Consider the following 19,801-nt stretch of genomic DNA (forward strand, 5'->3'; position numbering starts at 1 on the left):
AACTTCAGCGTCTCTTTTATTTGGAATAGTTGTAGACATTAGTTTGGTTGTCTTGAGAACTCATGTATTTACTAAGATGGCTGTACAGTTATACTTAGTTTTTCTACATTCGTGTTGAACGTTGCTTCATGCAGTTTGCCCATCAGGCAGGCTCGCATATAGACGATAGAACTCGCTTCTGTAACCGCAGAAGAACTGTGTTTTTTAAGGATCGTTTCAACTTGAACGAATGTAAAAAGCAATGTAATCTTGCTTTCAACATGTGACCTTCGGATGAAGTTGCCTGCTATAGATAGCATATGCCAGAGTCTGGTGTCTAGAACACAAATGCCACATTCCTAGAATGTGCATACACTGACAGAGGGATTGAAAACTGTGCCCGCTGGACAGTCGAAGACATAGATTGCGTAGGTGCCATCAGGTAGTGACACGCACCGGTAAAATCGGTGCGGGTCATTTGGATATGGGTAGAAGCCATCAGCGGGACATGCTAATTCTGGTGTGGCCGTTGTTGTAGGAACACTTGTCGTAAGTACACTGACACCAGCGTCGGTTCCTGGTTTAGATGCAGCTGACGTTGTCGATTGCAAATTAGTTCCTGTAGTCGACACTGTTTCCGCTGCTGTTGATTTCGCTGGTGTTGTCGATGGCAAATTAGTTCCTGTAGTCGACACTGTTTTCGCTGGTGTTGACTTCGCTGGTGTTGTCGATGGCAACTTTGTTACTGTGGTCGGGAGTGGTATTGTGGCGTTGCTTTCAAGTGTATCTCTTATAGCTCTCAGAAGGGGGTTCTTCGTTCCTCCGCATGTTCCTGAGAAGTCGTCTGTTTCTATAGACCAAACCATGGCACCAGCAAGACCCAGGGAGCGGGCAAACAGGACCTGTTGTGCAGGAAAGCAACATAGTAGTTGTAAATACTGCTGTTGTGGTTAAGGAAATTGCTTTTCGCTCTCGTATTTTACATAATATATAGAGGCCAAGCTTGAGTACTGATGTAATCAAGATTTTGTATCAGCCCACCATTGGGAAGTCAAAGTAGTTGAAGGCTATGCGGCCTACGTAGAAGGCTATCGTAGAAGGCTGCACAGGTGATAAAAACGACGCGTGCGCCCTATCTTGCAAGTAATCCGTGGTGGTTTCAATCAATGGTTGAGGGAGCTGGTATAGCTTCTTGTGGACTGTCTCCCCCAGCATCCCCGAAAAATCCGCAGGTCTATGTTGCAGCTCGCGTGATCTCAAAGACGCAGGAAGCAATCTAATGTGTGTTTGCTCGCTTCTGCTTGCACTGCTTATTGTGCCAGCATTGTGAAACCTACTAAATTATTTAAAAAATACTACGTTTTATAAGTTGACACTGCACACCAGTGACTCTGGCAGTTATTGATTTCCTTACTTTTGCGGTGAGGCTTTGTGCATCGTCGTAGCCAATCCACAGGTTTCCTTTCACAGCTACTGGGGCAACCACCCTTGGGTCTCGGGTTATTTTCCAGTCCTTGGATGTCTTCAGCTGGGTACATATCTGAAAAATTGTGAGTCGGTGAGAAATTTCGTGGCACTACTACGAAATCACTGCAGTGAGCTTCGCACACTGCCATCACTGCAGGGACACACGGCGCATTGATTTGCACAAGGCGGTCTCGTAAAATTCATCATCAAACCACCATTTTAGGTAGCAGTAACGCGGAGGCAACAAGTGGACGTAGTGTTTGCTTTTCTGCAATGCTCTTGTACAATCGGGGCAATTGACCGCTTCTCTGTGGGATGAACGCGCAAGGAGCACATGGAAAACACATGAGCAACTTTCGTTATTGTTATTTTCCAGGACCACACAATTACTATTTTTCACAACCGGGAGGAAGGAATGCGCAGTTGTGAAGAGCCTAATATTGCATATTTAATTTTACTGCTGCAGTTGGCTATTTTACCTGATATATATGTGTTATCTAAGACAACGAAAAGTTACATGTACAACGTGCATGCACGTGAATAGAATAGGGGTGTGCGAATATTCGAAATTTCTAATATTTTTCGAATAGTGTTTGCTATTCGATTCGATTCGCACTGGAATTTTACTATTCGAACTATTCGAACTTCCCAAAACAAATACAGTCAACGTCCGATTGAAAGTGGTTCCTTCAGATTTTCAATATGCTTCACCTCATTACACTCTCGTATTGCGGCAAAGCTGCCTTTCAAGCTCCGTTACGGTCGAACTTTGCCAAGACACAGTCAACGTCCGACTGGAAGTGGTCCCTAAATTTTCAATATGCTTCACCTCATCACACCCGGTATTGCGGCAAAGCTGCCTTCCAAGCTCCGTTACGGTCGAACTTTGCCATGACAGTCAACGTCCGATTGGAAGTGGTCCCTAGATTTTCATTATGCTTCACCTCATCACACCCCGGTATTGCGGCAAAGCTGTCTTTCAAGCTCTGCTACGGTCGCATATGTATTAACTCAAGAAAACGCTGGTTCCAACATGGAGATGAAAGATGTGGCAGAGGTGGGGGCTCAATTAATGCTGTTGTGAGCCTGAAATTTGGGCAGGAAGTCCGAAAAATCGGAAGCCGAAGCTTTTTAGCATCCAAAATTTCAGATGTTCTTATCTATTGACGTCTATGAGGCAGATATAGAACTTGGACTTGAAGGGAGCACACCCTTGTCCGCCACATCAGTTGGGCTTCCACAGAAGTTGAAAGAGGAGGAGAGGCTGAGGAAATGGCATTTTTGCCTATCACATGCAAAGTGTTGTCGGCAACACTTTGGTTGCACCAAATCATGTACATAAATAGAATTCGGCCTCTACATTGCCTCATTCTTGATAAGACAACTATGAAACACCACTCCGCCAGTGCTTCATCAACCTACCAAAAAGAAACACTTTCATGTTGCTACCTCATAAGAATATGCTTAGGAATCCTCTCTAACTTTTTTTCTGCAATTTCGCTTCGCAATATTTTTCGCAAGTATTCGAAAAATATTCTAGAAATATTCGAAAAATATTTGATTCGATTCGCACTCACACTTCAATATTCGAATTCGCTTCGCAACCAAAATTTTGCTATTCGCACAGCTCTAGAATAGAATACACGACATCACACAAACGAGTATGCCTTTGCATTTGAAAGCACAAATGTCTAATTTAGTGTTATGTTTTAATGCCCCATTTAAAATTGGGGCAGCTAAGCACTAGTGGTGCGAAGACTGAAAATAGCGAAGCTGGTGGCCTTTCCCTCCTCACCCTCACATCACTCCTCACCATCACTTCCCTTTCTCACTTCCTTTCTTTACTGTGTATACATGACTATGCTAGGTTTTACCCTCCCCCCTCGTCCTTTTCTCTCCTCATCCTCACTACCCCTTGCCTACCCCTTGCTTACTATACTATATATGAATATGCTATGCTTTCTTTATCTCATCACTCCTCACCTGTTTCCTTTTCCCACCCCCTTGCTATGCTATGCTTTACCCTGTCCTTTCCCTCCTCCTCAGCCTCACCTCCCTTTTCCACCCCTTTGCTATGCTATACTATACATGCCTATGCTCTCTTTCTGTTTCTTTCTCTCTCTCTCTCTCTTTCTTGCTATGCACTCTTTCTTTCTCTTTTTCTTGTTCTCCCGGCCATAACTCAATTATATAGTTACCATAAATGCTTGTTCTCCTAGCGTGCCTGGATAGCCGAGTGGCTATGACGCTCGCCTTCGGACCCGGGATCGAATCGCGTGCCTTGCCAAGAAGTTTTATTTATTTCTTTTCATCCTCCTCTCCACTTCTCTTTCTTTGCTTTCTCCGACGCGTTGCTAGGCGACGCATGGTGACGTCATCGCTCGGCGAGGTTTTTCAGCGAACACTTGACGGGGAAACCTACGGCTTAAACAGCTTCGCTGTTAAAAGTACCATTCATTATCGGAACTGAAGTGATGAAATATGTCGATAGAGGCAAAGTCCTCTGATAACTGTATAGCAGCAATCACAGGAACCATGCTAACCTCATTGTAGCCGAGGTAACCCGATTCCCCGGTCACGGGACCGGCTGGTCCGGGGCCCACTGTGGGAGCCAGGAAGCCGTTGTTGCTCGGGTTGGCCAGCGTGAAGGTGCGGCCGTAAAGGGGCATGCCCAGCAGGAGCTTGTTCGGGTCCGCACCTTTGTTGAGCCACATCCTGATGGCCGTCTCCTACGGAGGAAATTGGTCAAGAACTGATCGAGGTAAGAACGCGTGACTACCGGTGCGGTTTCGGCTACGATAAGGGCGTTAGTGAGAGCAAAAAAAAAAAAAAAGGAAGAAAAGAAAATGCAGCTTCGCTACCGTGAAACCCGAGGAAGTACGTAGCACGGGCAACCCAGCGATTCCCTTGGCAATCGCGCGCTTGCCCAGGCGGTGGCGCCCTCTCTTGCGCGCCGCGGGTATGTTGCGTGATTGTTTCAGAAGCGGTATTCGCGATTTTAGGTAAATTGTTGCGATTTATCCGCATTTTCCTCGATGCCACGGCGCATGCGCACTTCCTCTAACGAAAAAGCCGCGAAACTCCTCTTGGTCTCGGAGGCTTTCGTTCCAAGTTCCTACCAAAACCCCACCAAAACGGCAGAGGGCAGCACAGAAAAATGAAAAGGCTGGTTCTTGGTTATTTCTGTGGTTTATGTTATTTTAGACCTTTTTAGTTTATTTTGCACTGGTTTTGAGTATTGCTGGCCTTGTTTTGGGCCTGTATTGACCACTGCGTGACCATGCGACATGAGACCGTGGTTGGACGACAAGCCTGGCCCCTAAAGTCAAGTTGTCAATTTGTCTTCTATGATAATCCACCCCGCCTCGCAAACACGCACAAGTTTGCGTGCGCAGAGCTTTTATCGTTGCCCTAAATTCACCGTTTTCTTTTTCCAATACCCATGTTCTTAATATGAAACCGACCCTGTTGCTGTAAAGCATTTCCTTATTCTTTCATTTGAAGATGCCTGTGCGTGCAATGTGTAATTAGTGTGTTACCTGATTATCACTCAGTGATATCATTGCGATGCCACTGTTATTTCCAAGTACAGATATAATGTCCTTACTGAAACGTTTCCTATGTCATTCAAATAATTCCATATGTGTCCTGGTATAATCCATATTAAGTCCACATATTTTCCATATATGTGTCTGTAACATTGTTACGGAAGCATATGGAATTGTTAGAATGGCATGTGAAATGTTTCAGTATACCTTCTCTCTTTCTCTTCTTTTTTTTTTATTAGGCCGCTAAAGATGTGCGTTACCAAAAAGAGATCTCGCGTTTTTTTTTTTTTTTTTTAAGATTTCCAAAAGCCATTCGTGAAAAGGATAGCCTCGCTCGTTTTGGTTAGTATATAATAATAATAATAATAATAATAATAATAATAATAATAATAATACTTGCCACGTTGAGCTTTTTCTCTTCCTCGCTGGCGTTTTCGCGAACTCCTAACGGTGAGCAGTGCCCGGTGTAGCTGTTCCAAGCCCCGAAGAAGTCGTACGCCATTACGGAGATGTAATCAAGGTACCTGAGAAGTAGAGCACAGTTTAACATCCGATAACGAATGGGATGATATGATAAGGCGTATTAAACATCTCATGCGCAATGTGCGTGTTTCAAAAGCACGCGTGAAGATTATTTTTTTCATAGCGGGGTGATTGAAACCTTGTGATCGCGGGCACGTCGTAGGCCCCGTCCACCGTGCTCTCCCCTGCAGAGACGGCCGCTGTTAAAAGCCGTCCGGGACCGAGGACTTTCCGCAGTTCCTGCGCGAAAGGAAACACAGCAAAACCTCGTTATAACGAATTTGTCGGGACAGGAACTGTACTTCGTCAGCATATATATTCAGTCATAAATGGAGAGGCTCCGAAAAAGGAATGGTAGGTTGGATACTCGATCACGCACTTCATGGAAGTACGGTATAACCGTAAAACATGAAAGCGCAAAATATCTGAAAATTGAAATTTCATTTTTTCGTTGGATACATTGCGCTTACAGCGCTGCTTTAAATGTAACTAATTATTGTTAATTAGCTACCTAAGCTCATAGTAACAAATACCTTCAGTTAAGCGGATACAGGATTTGTCCAAAGAGGGGTCAGCTTATCGGAAAGTCTTGATACCTACAGATAAGCATGGGACGTCAACGCTCATACTCAGCTAGTACATTAAACAATTATGGGGTGGGGTGGGTGTCAAGTCATTCCCCCGCCCCCACACCCCCCTTTCTGGATGCGCACATAGCTTCAGTTCCTCAAGTGGACAACAAACAATCTTAGGTTACATTCTCGTCGTGTATATGCGGATTTTTGAAGACCTGCATGAAAGGTATAGCTGACTCTCGGCACTATAAACTTGTGCTCTCCTGTGCAGATTTCCCGCTTCGCACATGGTAGCACGCGGAGACCTGCGTCACTGCACTTTGGATGATCTGGTTCAAGCTTCTGCATGTATGTTGAGTGATTGCAGGTGACTTAAGACAGCGGACGAAAGAAAGACACACGAGAACACTGGCGATTCTTTCGTCAGCTGCAACCACTCAACATGCAAGATCACCAACTATCCCAGATGCAAGTCATTGTGCATGTTCTGCAGACAGCATTTCGGACGATACGATTCTGCTAAAACGAGGGTTTGTGGCATAAGCTGCCGTCCGGAGGCATATGTTCGTTCATATATTGCGTGTGTGTGAGGTATACCTGTATCAACAACACGAAGTTCTGCTTGTCTTGTGGTACACCTCCCCTGGCGGCCGGGTACTCCCAGTCGAGGTCGAGACCGTCGAAGCCGTGCTTGTCGAGGAAGCTCAGCACGCTCTGCGCGAAGCGCTGGCGTCCCTCCGGAGAGGAGGCCATCTGCGAGTACTTCTGCGAGCCCTCGTTCCAGCCACCGATGGCCAGCAGCGTCTTCAGGTGCGGATGCGTGACCTTCAGTTTGTTCACCTTCTCGTACATGCCTGTCGCAGAACGAGTATAAACGCGCGTTCTTTTATTTATCTTTTTTTTTTTGCATCAAAAGCACGCGCCTTATTGCGGTCGATTTACGCTGTAATTTTTTTATGAATTTTGAATTGAAATAACGGAAGTTTAAATATCACCTATATTGACTCCTTCCACTTGTTTAAACCAAAACTGAATAAGTCGATCTTAACTCTGTAGTGCAAAAAAGAAAACAGAAAAAAAAAGGAAAAAGCCATTAGTTTTTTGCATGAGCTGTCAGTGTTGATCACTTGTTTTTGTATACTTATTAAGCTATTCTGACTTGGAAACCAGTATTGTTGGGTCCCGGAAGATATTCAGGTGTAAACATATGTAAATTGAAGCTGAAAAGACACGTGAGAACTAGACAAAGAACAAGTCAATGCCGGTATAATTGGCAACTAAAAGCTTGATATCGAAAAAAAAAACACACTTCGCGCTGAACGTTGTCTGCGTTTTTTCTGCATTTGAACTATGTATCGAGTTTTTTATGGGCGACATCAGAGAGAGAGGGGAGTCTGCGGTTGGACATTCACGAAAAAAAAAATTTTGCAGTGGCTTAGCTCGGCTATGCCAGGATATACGTAGCGTTAGCAAAGGTTCAGCTGATTATTCTTAGCTTTCCAGATTGTCTAGGATTATTAGCCTTCTTCTGTTAATTCTTCGTACGCTGAACCGCTAATTGCCAGGCAACTACTTCGGGATCCGATGAGATGAGCTTCTCGGCTCTTCTGCGCCGTCGAGCAGCATTTGCGCTCTCCTTCTCCATGGCGTTACCCACCTGCAAAGGCCAGCCCCAGCGCAGTGTCAGGCGGCGACTGCACAGCGAAGGCGAATAGCTGCGCACGCGCCGGCGCCACTGTGTCTATGGCTACGACGTCACTCCTCTCGAATGCGGCGCAGACCAGCAGCGGCGAATCGCGCGGTGGTGGCGGAGTCTGCGCGCACGCCGGCGCCAGCGTGTCTGCCGCGCCTACTACGCCACTCCTCCCGAACGCGCAGACCAGCAGCGGCGAGCCGCGCGCGGCGGTGTCGGAGAGCGCGTGAGATGCCAGCTCCGGTGACCCAGCTGTGTGACATATCACTGATCCTCGCGCATGCGCAGCACGGCTCATGACCCTCCACGCGAAATCGGCTCCGGCTAGGCAAGTGTAGCTAACGCTACAAAAATTACCTTATCGTCGTTGGAGAAATGTGCATCTCGATCACGGCATACGTAGAGGCGAGAACATCACTCATCGGTATACTATCGTTGGGTCCATGGTACCGCGCAAAAAACAACGACGTCGAATATCCCAGAATGCAAATTTTAGAATGTTATTCATTTATTTTATTTCAACATACTGCAGCCCCGCAGGGCTATCGCAGGAGTGGGCAAATACATACATAGAAGAGCATAACAAGTGCGCTCAACATCAATGGTTAGTAATATACAATAAGAAGTCATCGAGTGATAAAGATCGAACGTAACCATGCAGGCAAAGCATTCCACAATTCAATAGAATGAACAAAAAAACTATATTTAAACGCCACCGTACGATGGATAAAAGTAGACATGTTCAACTCGTGGTAATTTCGGGTGGTTGTTGGTCTAGCGGGTGCGATGTATTTGCTGAGTAGGAGGAATCGTGGGGAATTAATTAAGCTATAGAGAAACTTCAAACATTCAACGTGACGACGGGAAGAGAGACTGGTAAGCTGTAAGATAGGAAGCTTGGAACTAGGTGAAAAATACCTGTCAAAGCGACGATAAATGAAGCGTACAGCTTTCTTCTGAACAGATTCTATTTTGTTGATATCCGGTATCATGCGTGGGTTCCACACAACAGACGCATATTCCAATATTGGACGAATCAGTGTTTTATAAGTGAGGAGTTGTATGCTGAGAGGTGCTCAACGTAAAGTGCGTTGCAGGTAGCCTAACTTTCTAAGCGCACGGTTGCACATGAGTTCGATGTGATGAGACCAAGATAAATCCCGAGTGAAAAGGAGACCTGGATATATTTTCACTCAAGACCTGTTGGACATTGTAACAATTAATGCCCTTATGTTTTGCGCCAGGTGTGATTCGGGCATTTCACGCATTCTTCTAAACGTCTCCTTTCATTTTTTTCTTGTTTTCTCTCCCCTTCTGCATAGTCTCCGAGCTATACATACTATATCACGGACACTGCTTTCATGATAGAAACAATTTAAAGGGCGCACGCAGGGCCTATATATACGCCGCAGCCAATGTTCCTTTACGCTTGCACAGAAATCTCACGTCGTTTTCCGTTAGTCATGCACACGAAAAATAGTCGTGAGCTAAGCAGGAAGACAAAATTAGCACAGAACAGAAATTTAAGCCGCAGCCTGACGCGTGCCGAAACGATAACGCCGACTATCGCCAAGGCAAGCGTCAATGATTACGTGAAGCGCGTATAGTTCGGGAAAGAAGTCAACACGGACCTGCTATAGAGGCGAGCGTGCTGCAGGCCTTTCACACGTGGAACGTGCACATATGTCTTCGACGTCTTCCAGATCTTATTGAACGCACTCACACGTCGCAGCGCGCAGACAATATACATAGGCAATTAATAGATAAGACAGCACAAAACAACGAGCCATTTGGTGCACGTTTCGCTATGGCAACGAACCTGCGAAAGCTATAGGCATTATGAGAGATCAATTAAATGCACAGGCCAACCACAGAGTAGCGTAATCATTTCTCCTTTACGTATGCGTGGCTCCACCGTAGTTGTATACAGATGCCTTGCACATCACGTCAGACACGAAGCGTCCCACCGTCCAGGTCCTCCAAAATGGCGGCAAAATGTCGGTGTGTCGCATTAAATGCGACGAGCAACATGCTTCATTGTCATCGAGGCGCAACGGGGATGCTGCTGGCGCGTGTGCGATAGCATACAGCAGAACCATCGATCGTGCCTGCAGACCACAACAGATGCAACTCTCCGACATTGCTGGTCCTCCAACGTGGCGGCTAAGATGAAGCCATCGCTAGCCATTTACGCGTTGCCACGTATTGCATATACACACAACGGGTCCCCCGAAGAAAATGATTACTAATGACCTCACTCGATTCTTATATACTTCATACGACATAAAGCACACCTGAGGTATAGAAGGAAAAGTTTTTACCTAGACCGTAGTTGTCCTTTAGGTCAAGGTAGGCGTCGAAGGCCGCGATGACTCCATTCTCCAGCTTGGCGAAGGCGTACACCAGATGGGTGCAGAGTGACGGGTCGATCTGGCCAACCGAGAACTTACCGGCGCCACTGCGGTAGTGCGACCAGGTGCCCCAGTAGCAGAACACGGGCCGCTTGCTGCTTGTGACATCTACGTGATCGTGTAACGAAATCTATTTAGTCACGGCCGCGCTGTCCAAGAACATAGACTCTCCCGTAAAAGTTCCCGTCTGCCGTAAACTTGTGTCGGGAACTAAACATGTTAAAAGTAAAAAATAAAATAAAATAAAACGTGTAGGTTGACATCTCATGAAGGTGCCACGGCCGCTCGCGTTATAAAATGGGAGATTGGTTATCGTGAAAATGTATTAAAAATACGTCAGGTGGTACGGGTGGGACAAATAATTGCTGCATAGCTAGGAACAAGTCTTTACGCAATGAATGTGCATACATGTAAACCTTTGGGCACAATCATCTCTATATGTGATGTATATATTAAATGCGGAGCATTTCTTAGCGAACCTCAGGCACTTTGGCCGTTTCTATCTATCTATCTATCTATCTATCTATCTATCTATCTAGCCGCCTACGTCGGGGCGCTCTCATGGTCGTCTCCATAACTTGTAATATACCAAAAGTGGCGTAGGAGGGGATCAATGTACGACGAACACGATTCACTGGTCAAGACATAAATAACGCAAAATACCTGTCTTGTACGTCATGAAACCCTTTCTCTCAGTCACGTGTGGCACATACCCGCATACCAGAGTTCATGTTATGCGGGTATGTGCCACAGGTGTTACAAAATCTCAACCAACACAGTCACGCCGAACACACACATTGACACTCAAGGAGAGTGATAATAATAATATTTGTTGGCGTTTTATGTCCCAAAACCCAGATGTGATTATGTGAGACGCCTTAACGAAGGGCTCCGGAAATTTTGACCATCTGGTATTCATTAACGTGCACCGAGATCGCACAGTGCACGGGCATCTAGCATTTTGCCTCCATCGAAATGCGACTACCGCGGCCGGGATCGAAACCATGACCTTTGGATCAGCAGCCGAGCACCGTAACCACTACACCATCGCAGCGGACGCAAGAAAAGTGAGGGAGCTGAAGACAGAACACCCCTGGAAGACGCTCAACTACCATCCACTCGTCCAGGTGGTCCGCAACGTGGTCCACGTGGATTACAAAAAAAAAAAAAAGCCGGGGTCAATGCTTCCCTACAATAAATCAGCCGAGAGAACCAGACCTCTCATTATTACCGTTGACTTCAACACTGACTTATCAAGACCCAATAAGGCCTGGTCCTTATACTGGGTGAAAGATGGCTTGTATGTGGACAGGGCACTAAAAGACCTCGCTGCCACGTCAAGGATAGGAGGCATCATACATCATTTCGTAGTAAGATGCATCGAGGATTTCCACCAGCTGCACTATACCTCGAACTTCACTACACTTAGACCCCTCGTAACCGCGATCACGAACGGATCCGATTAACAAGTCCGGTCCAGCTGCTGGTGCTCACTGGTCACGGTGATGATGACCTTGTTCAAGAACTGCAAAGACCCCTTCTACACATTCTCACAGGTTCGTGAAACGTGCGTGCGTTCTCCGTCATAACGGACAACTATAAGCAGAACAACTGTAACGCAACTGTAAAAATTGCAACTGTGACTGTAACGCACATGCAGTGCGCCTGCGCGTGCTACTCAGCTGCGTACCATATATCTAGGTAAACTTTCCTGAATCAAGCTTAGTGTCGAGTAACGCCTGTCCTGTGCATCTGTGTTCTTTCTTTGTCCTGTTCCGATTCGCGCGATCCAGTATTGAAGAACTTAAGCACTACATATCAGCTTACTCCGTCTGGTTTTGGCAACAACTTTGTTGCTGTTGACATCGTTACGCAACTGTAAACAACTGGTTATATAATACATGTGCGACTCTTCAACATATGATTGTGCGTATAGCGCTTTCACATTTCTCTAGCGTCATACCCTAACGTTTCGCTCAATGTGGGAAATTACGCCACAGTCACCATCCCGCGCATGCTTCGCATAACATCGATTCCCACGGTACGTGGGATCTGTCGAATTTTCACTTCTACTTTCTTGAACTCGGCTCTGGATTCGCTCTGGGCTAGCCAGTTGAATTAAATGCTGAGTGGTAGCCTATTAAAATCAGTGGCCTTTATAGCTGCGTATGTTAGCACATGTCAAAGGTTCATCTTGTATTACTTGAACACAGGGGAGTAGCCGAGGGGGGGGGGGAGGGTTGGAGGGTTCAACCCCCCCCCCCCCGAAATTTTTCAGTTTTGCTTGTGTATATATACACGCACACATACAAACGCACGCACGAACATACATAAAGTATGGTTGAACCCCCCCCCCCCCGAAAAAAATTTCTGGCTACGCCCGTGCTTAAAAAAAGAGGGGTCCCGGGAGGGTGTGGTCGTTGTCGTTTTCTTGAACTGCCACATTACTTGGAATGCTACACGCCTCAGTCATGATCTATTGTAATAGCATATGCGAGCTTGTGGTCTTGGTTTAATAGTCATTATATAGCAACACCTGCACTGTGGGCTGTCATGTGGGTGACGTAGCCGCTGTTGCAGATTTTGACAGGTTGCTTCTGATACCTCCGATTGCGTGTCGCCGGCCGCTCGCGATGATGAGGCTGGAAAATGAAGCAGAGCGTGGTGGGATGCTGCCTATAGCTCTGCGTATAACACCGCTGTTTATCTGTTCATCCAATCGTGCTTTTGTTTGTTTGTTTGTTTGTTTGTTTGTTTGTACGTGTGTGTGTGTGTGTGTGCGCATCACACGCAAACTTAATATACAGCAAAATAGAAAAAAAAAATAAAGTACACTTCCTTGCTGCGCCAGAGCATATACGTTAACGTTCCGCGTGTCGTAAAAGCAGGCGCTTGGTGGGAGCGACTACAGTGCGCTGAAAAGCGTTGCCCCTTCCACTCTATTTTTTTTAACAGAGCCATCCGAGTGTCGATCGAATTGGGGTTCGGCTATTCGCCACGCGCTCGCGCGTGTTCCCGCTCATACTGCTCACGATAGTACGTATATCGGAAGGTATGACGGAAAGATGAGCTAATTGGTACATATGCACTATTGAAAGCAGGGGCGTAGCCAGAAATTTTTTTCGGGGGGGGGGGGGGGTTCAGCCATACTTTATGTATATTCGTGCGTGTGTTTGTATGTGCGCGTGTATATATACGCAAGCAAAACTGAAAAATTTCGGGGGGGGGGGGTTTGAACCCCCCCCCCCTGGCTACGCCCCTGATTGAAAGTTCTAGCGCGAACTGGGCCAAGGGAAAGTGAAGGACAAGCACTGGTGTCGATCGTCCCCTCACTTGTCTTTGTCCCAGTTCGCGTTTGAAATTTCAGTTGTGCGTATGACGGTGCGATAACTCCTTGCTGATCGCCGTTCAACCGTGCCGACTTCGCAGTGATGATAAGCATTTGAATGCGATTCATTGTCACAGCACTATTTTGCAACAGTCGCGTGATATCGACTATATACTTGCACTGATAGCCATCTACTGCATCAGCTGTCACGCGTCTGTGCGCAAGTGCTAGCGCGAGGAGAGGGGAGGGGGAATTTTCCAACGATAGTGCGTACGTGAACCGCCGGGCGTAAAAAAGAACCCAAGCCAGTTTGCGAAAGATCCCAAGCAAGGTGCGGGGCTTTGGGTATACGCAAATATTCTTTGAGTACATACCGAAAGACGAAATAGGAATTGTCACAATAACTTTTTCAGAAATGAATAATACAATCTGAAGAGCACAAGCGAGAACATTAAGAGTGAATAGAAAAAAAAACACGGTTGATCCCTCCGTCATAGGAATCGGAATAACATGTGCACGAAAGTCAAGCGTGCCCTTACAGAAGTAACTGAGTGCTTACTGTACATTGATATAAGAGAGTTTGCACAATGTATATTGATGTCTGACAGCTATAGCACCGTTTAACGTGTATGCACCCACTTTGATGATTGGTGGTACATCTCCATCCCGACGACTAACGCCCATGTTAAATGATTAAACAGACCCTTGTGGTAGCTGTAGTAGTTAACGGTGAAAGCGTGATCACAGAACGAGGTGTGATAGCCAGAAGAGCGTCGCATATTGGACGCAGAACTTGGTCGCCATCCCGCGGCATGTTAAAATGTGATTAAACACAACAGCCGGACTAGAGGGAAACGCAAAGCGCGTCCTGCCGCCCCGGTAGCCCGGCCGCGATTTTTCTCGGGGCGAGCGCGTGAGCATGGAACGCGGTGTTACAGCAAGGTGAGGCAGGCGCGCGTCGCAGAGCTGTTTGGTTTGTATTAGCGTTATTCTATGAACGAGGCCGACGCCTTTACGACGCTTGGGCAAAGGTTGCCACCTCGCGGTGTGTTAAGGCATTGACAAATTTTAACTTCTATTGAAAACGCGCCGAATGGGACGGACGCGTAACGCGTTGCAGGTGCTAGTCGCGGAGGCCACAGCAATGACGAAATACTTTACCTTACCACTCCCAGAGGTCAACACCATCCAGCCGACCTGGAGAATGGTAGATATAAAAGGCGCGTTCGTAAAGCCTCCAGAGTCTGTGACCGTGGCGCAGTGGATAGCGCGCCCGGCATCTGTTGTTGCGGACCGAGCGGTCGTGGGTTCGATGCCCGTTGGCGGTGCCTTTTTTCTTTGCAATCTGATTGTGTATATTTTTTCCACGTCATTTCCGTGACGGAAATACGTCACTGAAGTCTTGGTGGACCCCGGCATAAAACACTTTCGTGTTAAAAAAGCAACGATATATATATACCAAAGTTAACGATGGTATATCGTATACAGGAGAGAGGAATAGGCCAGGGAACTTAACAAGTTCAGAATAACCGGTGCACTACTCTACACTGGGGAAAAGAATAGGTGAATTTGAAAGTTAAGGGTGTAAAGAGAGAGAGAGCACATAAGAAACTTCACAGTCAGTCACTTTTGTGACTGTGCAGTCAGTCACAAAAGTGATTGACGTGATTGACGAGTAATGCCGCACTACGCGGCATCACTCGTCAATCACGGTAAGCACAGTCTACAGCCGTTTGTGCAAGTCCGTTGTCCTTAAAGATCTCAACAGTGCCTTCGTCGCCTCAGCTCGAGCTGGCAGGATTCAGCGAGCAATGTTCAGAGAGAAAGGGAGATGTAATAAGGAGAAATTTGGGAAGCAGGATAACCAGGCTGAATGAACTTGACTGACTATATACCTTGCTAGGAAAGTGAGAAAAAGAACTGAATGATGAGAAGAACCAGAGAAATTCGCAGTACTGAAGGGCAAGGAAACGTTAATCGCTTGAATTCCTCACAAGCGATCATATAGGCAAGCGATCTTCAGACGATAGGCCTGCTTAACCAATTCAGTTACCACCGTTCACGATACACTCTGACCGTGACTCTGTGCGACATACGAGAGATCGCCAAGCCGAGAGGTAAGTCATTACTGTGAGTGTGAAATTCACCTTTCGTGAGTGACGACGTCTTCTGCGCCAGCAATAAGGTGCTCGAAGCGCAGAGCGAGACGATGAAAAGAGCGATTCCTTTCATAACGGCACGCAGTTCATCGCACACAGCACGTTCGCAACAATACTGGACGTCCGGTGCACGTAAACCGCCAACACTACCGCACGTAAGAAGAATCCCTGCGTCCGAATGGCGCGAGTCGCGGAGTCCACAAAGATACCCCGGTGTAAAAAATCGCGCACTCGTGAACACCGTGCGCGGAGCGGTCTCACTTATCGCCGACTATGAATTTCTGCGGAAGGGAGGGACTCGTTATATGGTGGGCCTATCTGCCGACCTTCGCCTCATTATCTGAGGTAACAACGGTGCGCTGGTCTCGACAGCTCCGCGCACTGCAGGCCTGGCGCTTCACTGAAATCCCATGACGCTCTCTTGGAGGAGTTTTCGTCGCTTGTTTTATGACCATCGCTTGTTTGATAACTCATCCCGCTCCCCAGAAAAGATGCATCAACGAAACTTTGTCAGCTTGCAAATGAAGTCATTAAATCCTTACGGAACACACCAAGTTTGCAGCACACACGTCTGCACCGGTTTCCCCCGTATATTTGACTTCACGTCTTTTCTGTTTCGAGCTTGCGCTGCGTAAGCTCGAATATATCGCAATATATCATCATAAAGGAATATGTGAGTAAAACGTGTCAGCCTACTTTGGTTGACATGATACATAAAGATTCCTTCAGTTTAGCCAATTCGTCGAGCACGTTGATCCAGACAGAAGGTTAAAAAGCAATAACATTGAGAGCATAAACTTTGTTGTTTGAAGCGATGACTACAAAGGGGAGTGCGCAGTGAAGTCGATAAATATATATATATATATATATATATATAAACAAAAAACAATAACAAATAAATGCCGCATTATAGAGTACCAGTCGTTTTATGTTGCGAAAGGCTGAGTATTTACTTCGCTGACAACAGCGACACTTCAAAGGGGATACAGAAAGATAAATTCGCCCAGCTTGTAGGAAAGGGTAGACGTCATAGCAGGCGGACCTATTAAAGTGGTATTATGAGTTCACTCACCCTACGACGGAGTTTCAGGTAGAGAGAGAGAGAAAAAAAAAGATTTTATTCGTATTGCTTCCGAGATAAGTGTCTCGACGCGGTCGCTCTTAACCGGATCCGTTTATCGACGTGGCCCGTTATGTCGCGAGAAGCCGCGAAGTTGCCAGAGTACAGGAAATCGTTTACAGTTTGCAAACCAAAGCGGCGTAGGCGATGTCGTCTAACACTCGTCGGTCATTGTTTACCGGGACGTATGCGAACAGGCACTTTCGTGGCATTTATTTCGCTTTTTCAACACGTGGGCGTATAGCGCGACGTTTTTCGGTTGTTAAGCATGACGTCAGAGCTGTGCTCTCAGTTCACGCACGTACGTGCATGATGCCACCACACAATTGACCCCCCCCCCCCCCCCGCTCTCTCTCCACGTACGTGTTTTGCCTTTCGCCGTTCACTCCTCCAGTTTCTTTGTTAAGGTGCGAGATTGAGCCCTTTCACTTTTGCTTGTAATAACCTATATGAAACTAAACTTTGTGGATAACGAAGAAGCTTGAAAAATTAAGAGCTAAGGTCCGCGAAATGAAAGAAACATAACAGGCGTAAACAAAGTTAAAAGACGGTAGAATGACGATGGGGATTGTGGACCAAGCATAAGTGTCTGGTCTTCTTTAGTTGAGATTAGGAGAAATAAGTGTAATTGGGCAGAGATGGAAACCATCATCATCATGATCAGACCGCGTAATATTATACAGCAGATAACCGGTCGTCTACTTAAAGAAGCAGCATGGGAATCAAAAGAAAGAAAACTCAATCGAAGGCAAAAGAGGTGCTGTGAAGGTAGTGTGATGAGTCGAGCAAATTTACGGGCATCCATAGTGATATCGGTTGACTAAGACTGCAGTTTGTGAGGGACATTCGTCCTGCAGAGGACATAAGACGATGGCTGCGCCATTCACTTACACTTAGAAGTATTGAATTATGGGCGAGTTGGTATTCCATAACTAAGCTCCAAGGCGCGAGAATTGAAGGACAGAGGTGAGGACAGACGCATGGCGAGAAATAAGTGTTCTATAGGAACACTTTCATTTAAAATTACCGGTGGTATTCCGCGGTAACGAGAAGAATACCTTCAACCCCATGTCTCTGATTGAGCAGAATTTGACGAGTGCATTTTATACATAGGATATGCGTACGAGGCAGGATCGTCGGTGCTTTCGTCTATAATCTCGCCTCTATCAGAGAGAAAGATAAAGGAAAGACAGGGATGTTAACCAGAGGAAGCATCCGGTTTGCTACACTATACTTGGGAAGGTGTAAGGGGATGTAAAAGAATGAAAGAGAAGAAGAGCCTGTGACGACAGCAGGCGACAAAAAAAAAAAGAGCAAAGTCATGACCGCAGCACCGTCCAAATACTACACAGCAACATTGTCTGTCAACAATCACAGTTTGACATTGAGTCCGGTTGCTTGAAGAAACCGCAACAACGCCCTCAGAGCGACTCATGTTGAAGACCGGGTAGGGTAGGCCAGGGCCCAATCACAACTGCTCGCAAAAGCTCCTGCGGTCAACCACGGCATTCTGGAAAGCTACACAGCACTCCGAATAAGCATTTAATAACCAGAAAGGAAAGAAAAGAACAGCCCTAATAATATCTGGGGTTTAACGTCCCAAAACCACGATATGATTATGAGAGACGCCGTAGTGGAGGGCTCCGGAAATTTCGACCACCTGGGGTTCTTTAACGTGCACCTAAATCTAAGTACACGGGCCTCAAACATTTTCGCCTCCATCGAAAATGCAGCCGCCGCGGCCGGGATTCGATCCCGCGACCTTCGGGTCAGCAGTCGAGCGCCATAACCACTAGACCACCGTGGCGGGGAGAAAAGAACAGCCCAAAGCCGGGGGGTGGGAGGGGGCAAAATTTTGAGGGAGGGGGTGTTTTACCTAAAATAAATAATAAAAATAGGTCGCCTTACTGTTTTCTTTTTCAAATAGTCAAGTCCTTCAGCAAGTCCCTCCCCTCCTCTGTAAAAAATATTTTGCCTGGCAGGAAGCCCGGTATCACTTTATGCATGCTTACAGGATGCTGTGCGCTCCATTGTTTGCTCGGAAGACCGTAACTTCACGGAACGCTTAGCCCAACGGCAGTATTCTGCCTCACCGTGGCCGGAAAGTATACAGCCTCAGCTACGCACAATATCAAAACACGCGAGTGAGTTATCATGACCCGTTGCGAGGTACACACTGCATCGTCAGCTCTCCTTATTACGTCTGGGTACGGTTATCTCTTTAGGATATGACTCAATGTTGTGTAGCGGGTGCACCACGGAGCGCGCTCTATATCCTGTGCAGTGATGACCTTGATGTATACTCTAACTTTACACACTTAATTAACAAATTCAAGACACACAATAATCTTCCTCACAGGCTGTACAGAACACACGAAGCTATTTGTTTCGTACTGAAGACGATACGGTTGCGGCATTTTCCAGCGGCAGGTCACACGCATCTAGGAACACGTCTTTCAGTTTAAAATTACCGGTGTTAAGACGCGCGCTTATGCTCTCATTCATAAGGAGAAGAATAAAATAAACCCCAGCTTTCTGACTGGAGTGTCCTACGCAAAGGATTTGTCTGCTAACAAGAATCACCGGTACAGCAAATAAATACAAAGTCCCATTTCACGATAGATTTAAGTTATAGAGTATACTAGTTAACACACTTTTATAACACCTTTCCTCTGCTTTGTTCATATATCTCAGAAGAACAGACTGTTGGGCGAGTTGGTAATGCATTATGTGAAAACTGCACGAAAAACGTAGACAAAGGGAGAAACGGACGACACAAGCGCATGTTTAACCTTGCACACGTGGTTCCTTTACTCTTCAAATTCTGTGTTTTTAGGGGCGAAGCTTCTTAGGGTGTGGGTCTGTCCCTCCTCAGTAGTATGTAGTAGTAGGTAGCCACCTCTAGTTCTTGGAGTGTTCACTAGATGGCGCTGTCGTAGCCACCTCTAGTTCTCAGAAAGATCCCTAGATGGCGCGGAAGCGCTCGCTGCGTTGCAGAT

General features: G+C 46.4%; 1 protein-coding gene across 2 annotated transcripts in view; it reads right to left on the minus strand.

Moving 5' to 3' along the window:
* Positions 1-19,801, minus strand: part of LOC119387414 (chitinase-3-like protein 1) — a 24,570-nt gene continuing 4,769 nt past the window's right edge. Inside the window, exons 1-8 of one of the 2 annotated variants that reach the window (XM_037654803.2) lie at positions 15,671-15,948; positions 10,106-10,303; positions 6,689-6,945; positions 5,656-5,756; positions 5,395-5,518; positions 3,990-4,175; positions 1,394-1,519; positions 1-881 (exon numbers count right to left, since the gene is read on the minus strand). In XM_037654803.2, the coding sequence (XP_037510731.1) occupies positions 339-881; positions 1,394-1,519; positions 3,990-4,175; positions 5,395-5,518; positions 5,656-5,756; positions 6,689-6,945; positions 10,106-10,303; positions 15,671-15,755 (1,620 nt within the window). In that variant the 5' untranslated portion in view covers positions 15,756-15,948 and the 3' untranslated portion in view covers positions 1-338. Of the gene's footprint in view, positions 882-1,393; positions 1,520-3,989; positions 4,176-5,394; positions 5,519-5,655; positions 5,757-6,688; positions 6,946-10,105; positions 10,304-15,670; positions 15,949-19,801 lie in introns of those variants that run through there. The other variant, XM_037654804.2, reaches the window with a different exon arrangement.

This window comes from Rhipicephalus sanguineus, chromosome 3 (genome assembly GCF_013339695.2).
Source record: "Rhipicephalus sanguineus isolate Rsan-2018 chromosome 3, BIME_Rsan_1.4, whole genome shotgun sequence".
Lineage (NCBI taxonomy): Eukaryota > Metazoa > Arthropoda > Arachnida > Ixodida > Ixodidae > Rhipicephalus > Rhipicephalus sanguineus.